Source organism: Mizuhopecten yessoensis, unplaced genomic scaffold (genome assembly GCF_002113885.1).
Source record: "Mizuhopecten yessoensis strain PY_sf001 unplaced genomic scaffold, ASM211388v2 scaffold11039, whole genome shotgun sequence".
NCBI lineage: Eukaryota > Metazoa > Mollusca > Bivalvia > Pectinida > Pectinidae > Mizuhopecten > Mizuhopecten yessoensis.
This window is the reverse complement of record NW_018408848.1, coordinates 585,054-594,336: the sequence shown is the minus strand read 5'-3', so window position 1 is coordinate 594,336 and position 9,283 is coordinate 585,054. Positions and strand designations below refer to the sequence as shown.

The window sequence follows — 9,283 nt, the reverse complement described above, 5'->3', positions numbered from 1 at the left end:
ATTGTGTTTCCCCCTTCACCTTGATTTTTCATACATAATTTTGCGGAATTAGTTTATTCATAAACTTCATTATTAGTTGCGGATTGAAATTTAACGTTAATACTGTTCTGTGGACTACATACACAAACCTATGACAACGGACTACTGCTTTGTGTAGTCAGACAGTTTATGATATATGGTTAGTCGGAAAAGACATAAACGCGCACCCCCTATTCGAACAGGTTAAATATGGTAATTATTGACACAATGTGTAAGATTCACGATGGTGTGCATGTATAACTTTCCAAACACAAATAAAAAAGGAAGATAACTATAAATAGTTGATACATTTGTTAATCTATTTATAGATAAGAAATTATTAACATAACAATATACATGTAAAGAACATTCTTTTATATCCATTTGTACAAACCATTTCAAAATAGAATCATGTAATACATATATTTGAGATGTGATGGAGAGATAAAATGAGTTAACATAAATAAAAATAAAGGTTAATACATTTCCTGCAGAGATGTACAAGACAATACGTAAAAGTATATATACATGTAGTGTGCAACAGATCCTGTAATAACAAATTACGCATAAAGGAACGATAAAAAACGAGAAGTTGATATAACTAGATTTCAAAACAGCCCGAAATATTATACAGAGCGGAGTTCGATGTATTCCTGATTCACAATCAGCAGTTCATATTCTTCTTATTTTCAGTTCAAAAATTAATTGCTTCACAAAATTGTAACTGGCTCTCATTAGAAGGCTTGCTCCTAAACGTTGTTACTTATTTTGTCACTTAGAAATCGTCTGTCGTATACCATACAAGATATCAAGCGTTTTCTGGAACTTGGTTCTGTGACACATGTAAGTCTGGCTGATCTGTTCCGAGTCTTTCATAATGAGCGAACTTAGTGACACGGACCGACACGTCAAGGTCTGCCCGTCCGTTCCTCTGAGGGGTGATTAGTATGACAATACACCCGACCACACATAACACTAGTAATGACCATTCCAGCCACGAATTATCTAAAATAAAAAAAAACATGAATATTGTAACAAAATCAAAGAAGAAAAACGTTGATTCAAATTTAACATTTAAATCAGTATAATGATGCTAAAAACTAAATTTCATTAATATTATATAAATTTGGTGTTATTGCTTGTATGGTGGTATGTGAATATGACAAAGGAATCTCTTTAAAATAGCTTTATCCTATGTAAATAACAAAAAGCATAACAATGATGTATCATAAATTAGCACTTACTGTGAAGGAAAGCAGTAAATCACACAAAACATAATGAATCAATTCGGTATAAGTTAAATTTCAAAGCTATGCAACTGCTTCAGTAAAAAATAATAGCGTTTATTAGTGTCTTGAGAATAAAAGTCCTTCTCCAGAGAGTTGATTACTTAATGCAAGCAATGCAAAAGAAACAGTTAGCTGAAATTGATTGCATTTAAGAGTCTTGTTCTGAAAGGAAACTTTAATTCACCTTCAAATTCGATCAGGGAGAGTGGTAAGATATACAAAATGCCGGCAAGTGTTGCTACAAGGGCAGATATTCCAACAATGATTCCTTCTGGGATAGGGAAGGCGGCGTTGCATATCTGTTCATACAGTAATGGCACACAGCCGTTAAGGAAAGCACAGCCGAGCATAGTCGACACGTACAGTTGTTCTGTAAAATAAATGTTCGGTATTTCTAATTCATGATTTTTAATAAGCCTGATTGGTGCATAAACATTTACTCTTAGAAGTTTGGAAATATTTATAACATTATCATTAATATAAAGTCATTCTGCCTCAATGTATTTACTACGATAATAAACAGGTTTTAAAACAATCGTTGCTGATGTTAACACAGATGTTACGTTTACAAAATTGTTTCTTCATATCCGGTCACGGAATATATGGTAAAATTGGTAGAATCAACAAAAATAATCCCTTATACCTTTGTGCTAGTACCTGAATATAAATACATGAACTATATTAAGTACCATAATATGGAAACGATCTAAATATTTTCGTGAAGGCTAGTACCATAAAACTGTTTTTCAAATCATTTACTTAAACCACAGAAAATTAACTAAATTTCCTTTTCCTTTTTGTGATGCACAATTGCCGTTTGGATTCATTTATAATGAGGAACGTCACGTGTCCCGTATCACCGTACCTCTACTATATTCGATATACTGGCTACACAACAAGGAAACCCACAGGAACATCAAACTTGAAATAACCAACATCACCATCAGAATTGTCTTCAACTTCCGAGCGCAGACGTCAGAAAACCTGTAAGGATATAGTATGCGTTTAAAAGCCAAAATTTAATTTCACATCTATTTGCGAAATATGCATAAGACGAACAACATAAAACTGAGAGTTGCTCAAACAGTACATTAATAATTATCATCATTTTATAAAGCATCTTAGGACTAACAACTTACACACGTCTAATAGCAAAAAGGTGGACTTAAATGTACATAAATACACCTATTATTTTGTTTTACCGTTGGAGAGGAGGCAGAACATTTCAAGTTATTACAATAAAGTTCTGTTGAAGTTACGTTTAATGTTGTGTTTAACTATACTCAAAAGATACACAGGCGGAGGGAAATCTTACCGTGCACATGTAAATCCAACAACACTGCTTGCTATGAGGCTAGCGAACCCGAGCCACCCAGCTTCTTTCTGTTGATAAATTATTAAATCAATATCATCGTGTGGACATTCAACTGGTGTTTTTTTTTTACATTGACTGGTGTTTAAAATCTTATGTTAAAACAAGCTCTTGTTATGGTACACAAGTAAAATAGTCTCGACGTACAATCATACAGATTTGCTTCAAAAAACAAAGTTGACATAATGCTTGGGCCGCTCGTTTTGGGAAATGAATGGAGTAGGCATAGAACATCACAGTTGAATGAATTTGTCTCAAAACTAACACAACATGAACGTACAATTTACAATACTGGACACTCAAAATATAGTCATGCCTTTGAAAAGAGAGAATGCATATGTAAAATGTTGTTTTTAATGCTTGATTCATATTGAAAATTAATTGATAAGAAGTAAGTTGTTCATATTGTTTGAAATATTCAAAATTTAAAAGCGAACACGTTTACTTATGACAAGTTTATTTATTTCTATTTTGTATCAAATCTGAATGTTTCGACGAATCTAGTAGTATGTTTGCAAATCTTCCTTCAATTGGATATATTTGTCACATGCTCGTGTTATGCTATTTTGTCAAACTATTGTATTCTGTCGTCAACAACATCTATAAACGGCGGATCGGCTGTGTAACGATATAAATGTTTCCTTTGAAGACCATTATTGTCAATGTCACGCTTGACTGATTATTGCCCTGGCTTTATAATTGGTAACATTTGGTCTGCATCATGTATGTTGCAGGTAATATATGCATCATTTCGCCATACACATATTGCATTGTTTTACAATGATGGCCAAGACTCTTTTGGATTGCCGAGAAAGAAACTCCATTTTTGAAAGTACTTATCGCTTTTAAAATAAACATATATACTGTTCAACCAATCGATAACGTACACATAAGCAATAGCCGATGCCTTCTATTAACTATTGAACACTATACTTTAATGCTTATAATATAAACAGGTATTGGCAAGTCAACATTCCTTCTCAAAGCTAGGCCACATTCACGTCAAATGTTGTTATTTTGTTATTTTTTAGACCAAATGTTTACTGATTTGATCGTGTAAAGGCAGTTTGCAAAACAAAATATTCATTAAATGATAAGAAAATCTAAAGAAATAAAAGATACGAAAAACCTGATGGTAAAATCGACATCAAATTCGTTACTGTCAGTTTTGAAAGAGACCATATATTCTAATATTAATATAAATAACTTTAAATTATAGGTGTGTTACCTGGGAGACACCGAGGTGACCGAACGTTATTTCAAATATGGAAATCCACGTGGAATACATGCCTACCAACACCCCAGTGAAAAGGAGGAGCAGACACAGGAATCCATTCCTTAATGAAAATGAAACAGAAAACAACAATAATTAACCGGAATTTGTTTTGAAATATTTCATTTAACAGCCATATTATCAGAAGCGTTTGTGGCTGTTATATAACTAATAGATAATTGTCAATACTTGCAATACAAGTACAGCTAAAGGAAATGCCATGCATTCATGATAAATGTTTCCTAATAGTTGTTACGTTTTGTTTGTTCCTTTTAATTTACATTGACGTGGAAATGCAGATAAGGTATTCATAGGCAACTTATTGAAAATGATAATATACAAAGTTGTCATTAGAGATGTGAAATTCAGTTTACGAAACAACAAAGAATAAAACAAATAAGAATGAACAAATGGAAATAATATATATAATTCCTTCAACACGAGGACAACATATAGGTCGGTGATTGATTCAAGAGTCTGCCAATAGTTTTCTACAGTTAGAATATTAGTTACCATACAATATCTAAACAACTGATTTTCTTGTACAAACGTACCTTATGACGTGTAACAATACTTTGGTGTATCCCATCCTGATTGCGTTGGCACTATTTGAAGGTGGCGTAGGCGGCGCTTGTGGGACTAGAGCCACGGTTACTACCACAAATGCAGCTGCAATCACCGTCTCTGTAAACAAGCAGCAACCATTTACATATCCATAGATCATATGATTTTTAATTCCTACCAAATACGCGAATCTGATAAATCACTGGCTTTCGTACCGCTATGAAAACTGTCAAAACGCCATTTTCAGCCTATTGCACTTTGACATAAGATGTATTGCTGACGTTAAAACGTGAGTTCATCAACAACATGCCTACCTATGTATATCAGTGTCATTGTTTCCTCCTTTATGATATCTTTGTTCAAAACTGAAATGAGAAAGCATGTAGAAATATACAATTATGAAAGTTATCAAAAATACATTTTGTTTTAACATAAAGAAAGGAACATCTTTGAAAAAAAAGTTCAAGATTAATGTGAATTCATGTCATGCAAAAAATCTATATGAACAAGAGATTAGTGGTTAATGATACTGATCACTCATGTAGCTTCGGCGTTAACATAAACAAACATCTACAAAATTCCTTAATAATACTACAACTAAATCGTGATAGGCAACTTGGAAAGTAAATAAATAATCAACACAGATACAAATATATATTATGCATAATGATCATTATTTAAGGAAAGCAACTAGGAACAGTTAACACTTTTAATTGGGACATCCATAAAGTGGGCTCAAATAACGGGTGGTATTCTATTGTTTTGATATGAACATAAGAAGCGCAATAGAGGTGGTATCTCTGTCAGTTTTGATTTAACGACGTAGGACCTTCGAGGTCACTTTACTTTATGTGCAAGCTTGTTAACGCCGTTTCATAGATTGACTATTAAAACGAATTGAAAATGAATAAGTTCGAGGTAAACGTTTTACATGTTCAATAATAAGCTTTGGGTCGTTGTAAATAGCAAATGCATACTCTTCGTAAATAAACACACAATCTGTCCTTACACTCCAAGAATAATCACAATATACAATAAATGAAAGCATTTCCAATCCTTTACCATACATACCAACATTAGCCGTACTAACATTGGTCGAGTTAGCGGCAAGACTAAGGTCATGATCGGTATAGTTCGCGAGTTCACTGTAATTCAGATAATCATAAAACTGTCTATAAAATAATTTTAGATACTTATATAAATCATTGGTAAAAGTTTAACGTATGAGTAGTACAAGAACAGAAATGGTTCGTGAATCCTCAAATCAGTTAGACGAATATTATTGACTTTAACTGACAATTTCAGAATGGGTGATTAGATTGGCCAGTTCTGACTGTCATAATGCCGTTTTATGTTGTTTATACGATTCAGTAATAGTAGTTGAAGAATTGTTTTTCCTCACCAAAAAATAAGTGGAATTAGTTTACATTATCACAATGTTCATTCATAGCCCGTAGACTCGAAAATGTAATATCATTTATAATACTTAATTAAATAGTATGAAATCACACATGGAAGTTTCTTAAAATATTGACCTTGATTAGTATTGTAAGCTTTAAACTTGAACGAGATATGGTATGTGCCAGTATGGCGGCGAGATCAATATGAAATATAGGTCGAAGGGTAACAATTGAAGCACTTACTTTTTAAAATTGTAAATATATATTTACACTTTATTTAAATGTAAACATAATAATCATAGGATATCTTGTGTAACGTAACATTCACGGGCGGGACGATGATTTCGATGCACGTTTATTTTGTTCACTTTAGAATGTTTATTGTTATATATCATCATGCTACCAGTACATTTACTCTGACTTGTACACGTAACTAATGTAGCTTCGCCAGTTGCACCTTCTAACAAGAGGTAGAGTTCAACACAAAGACAATGTTTTTTAAGGAGTTCAATCAAGATGAGGAATTGGTTATGTTTTTATTTTTTGATTTATTTCTCTGATGTGATTATTTTAGTATTTTAAGGGGTACCACACACGTACATCATATCAAAGCAAAGTAAAACCTATAATCATTGAGCTGCTTTTAGCTGGCATTTTTCGTCATTATGAATTACAAAAAGGTTTCAAATATTTACATAATTGATTTTGTTTCGATTTTATTTCAATGTCAGCAGAAAGCAGTATCGAATGCAGCTGCAAATAAGGATGACTTACTTTTGATTTCGATGCGAGAACATCTCTGCACCAAATACGGGCGTTGACACGAACAGAGGATCTATGAGAAAGATTTAAAGATGTTAAATAAGGTTATTCTAAGAATTGCTAAAAGTTGTGAATTACAATAATACAGCGTCATTATTTATGAATTTATTATAATTATGATAAGCTAAGAAAAGCGCACTATGGTACTGTAACTTCAACAAATACATTAGAAATAACTTTTGTGATATTATGTATATTGTATTATCTTTAAATATATTTTTTAGTTCATAACATGAAAGAATATAACGACAAAAGACATATTACACATGGAAAACACTATACCTCGTTTAAGTTCCTGGATTCAATCATTGTTTAGGCACTACTGCAAGATCCAGTTCTGCGAACGTAATTAATTACATAGACGAACAATAAAGGAATGTAACCATTACGTTTTCAGGTAGAGTGATCTGATACGTACGGATGACATAGGCGATCCCATAGCCAAGATATGTACTCATGACTGCAATAGATGTGGCTGAGGTACGCTCTTTCGGCGGGAACCATGCAACGGACATGGCGGCTGGCCCTCCAAATGTGATTCCCATTCCACTTCCGATAACAAACTGTCCCAGCAGCGCTAGCCTAAGAAGTCATTCATTCATTACAAAATTTATATATAAAATTATCTAAATAGATATATTTAAAATCAACTATACAAGACAAAAGCTATATCTCCTGTTTTTGTAGATGCAAATGGATTATACAATTAACAACACAACGGCACAAGTCTCAATCTATTTTTCGATAAAAAAAAACAGTTGGAAAGAATTTACTTATCAATTGATAAATCGTTTATAATGATACACAGAAGTAGTTATATGTTATTTTGTTTTACGAAGTACGTACCACGTTGAAGTTGACTGGTCAATAAAACAGCGTATCACATATCCCATCAGTGTAAGAGTGGTGCTGACTATCATAACTAGACGAATTCCTATCAACAGCAAATATCATTGTTAATTGTGTTCGGAACTTAAGAACCTTTAATTTCGTTTCAATCAAGTTTTATTATCACAAAATCAAAACTTATTGTACACATTTGAATATCTATTGTATCTTAAACACCGATCTCGATTTTAAAATGATTTAAATTTAAATGTCCTGGACTTATTTCAATTAGGACACCTCATAATGGTTTCTAAGTGTTATATAGTTCCCATGCGTTTCTAGCTAAATGAAATGAAGTGAAGGCGAAATATACCAAATAATAAGTTATAAAACCTGTAACGTCACCATTGTATAATGTTTGTATGTGTAATGTAAAATAGAAATAGAATGGCGAGGTACAGTTTACCAGAAGCATATTTGTTCAAACCAACATTGATTGCAATGTAAACGTAAGGTATAATAAATATAAGTGAATAAAGAGGGGCAAACTAAGGTCACATAGTAGGAAGCAATGATTCATCTCCTTGATGACATTATCAATAAATCAATAATGAAGTAATATAGAAATGTTTTACCTTTCGTATCCACTAAGTAACTCAGCGGGATGATACTGCCGATTACTCCAATTTTTCCAACATTCAAGATGTCTGCTATGATGGAGTCGTCCCAGCCGAAACCATACTCAACCGACTGACTTATCGGGCCCCAAGAATTCCAGCCGAGCGTGATAAATATATATGCTAAACTGACGTAGATGAGGACCCACCAGCGGCGGGCGTACGTCCTCGGCTTCACGCGCAGTAATGGCTTCAACTCGTTCATTATGGTTGTTTTAAATTCTGAAAACCGTAGACTTTCTTTGAAATCATCATGTGAAAATGTTTTGCAGATACAAAAATATAATATGTATGCATATAAAGAGAGACTTAATGGAAAGCACAGGAAAGTGCTAACTTAATGGTTATATACACTTACGTCTGCCACCACCTGATAAAAATGTCGAATTCATTTCAAATATTTTGACGCAGAAATCCAACTTTTTGACCCTGTAATACTACCTTTTCGTAACCTTGCGTTAGACCGCATGTTAGTGTAATGAGATTAGTGCTGCTGGATATTTTAAATCTAGGACGCCCAATAAACATTGTCAGTATTGCGTAGTTTCTCTTCATATTTGCGAAAAGGGAAAACATTGTTATCTCTTTTCTAAGTGATATTTAACATGCCAAACCATTTAGCTTTCGTGATAAATAGACTTATTTATCTCACACAATTAACGTGATATTGACTTGAGTCAATCTAATTATCTTGCCACAAACGTTAAGTGGTGACAGAAAATGTCACACTATAAGACATTAAACCGTTGACATTCTTGTAAAACTAACTGTATACATACTCTGGTTTCTTCTGATGACGTGGAACGTTGACTGTGAAGGCAAGGAACGAACAAAAGAAATATAACTCTAAAATAAACCAAACCGAGCATGTGTCGATCATTTTATACTGTAGCTTCTTTACATAATATCATTAAATACACTCTCAGTGGTGGTTATTTTATTGCATTGTGTTAGCTTGAACAAGAACTGACCAGTTATAACTGGTTTGAGGGTTAGGGGAAGGACATTATACATTTACCTGAGTATTGTTTATGGAGATG

General features: G+C 33.1%; 1 protein-coding gene across 1 annotated transcript; it reads right to left on the bottom strand.

The window, feature by feature from the left end:
* Positions 1-262: 262 nt before the first annotated feature.
* Positions 263-9,160, bottom strand: LOC110464871 (disrupted in renal carcinoma protein 2 homolog). The gene is made up of 13 exons (XM_021520322.1): positions 9,023-9,160; positions 8,202-8,465; positions 7,585-7,672; positions 7,157-7,320; positions 6,691-6,751; positions 5,588-5,661; positions 4,831-4,881; positions 4,507-4,636; positions 3,908-4,016; positions 2,623-2,690; positions 2,173-2,291; positions 1,492-1,677; positions 263-1,023 (listed from the first exon to the last, which is right to left on the bottom strand). Exons 2-13 carry the CDS (start codon positions 8,446-8,448, stop codon positions 827-829), a joined length of 1,494 nt encoding a protein of 497 aa, XP_021375997.1. The 5' UTR covers positions 8,449-8,465; positions 9,023-9,160; the 3' UTR covers positions 263-826.
* Positions 9,161-9,283: the final 123 nt, after the last annotated feature.

Excerpts from the sequence above, each read along its gene's own strand:
- LOC110464871 (XM_021520322.1), bottom strand. The coding sequence starts at position 8,448 with ATGAACGAGTTGAAGCCATTACTGCGCGTGAAGCCGAGGACGTACGCC. Across the intron at positions 4,637-4,830 it reads AATGACACTGATATACATAG|AGACGGTGATTGCAGCTGCA; the intron begins GTAGGCATGTTG and ends GCTTGTTTACAG. Across the intron at positions 4,017-4,506 it reads GTATTGTTACACGTCATAAG|GAATGGATTCCTGTGTCTGC; the intron begins GTACGTTTGTAC and ends ATTTTCATTAAG.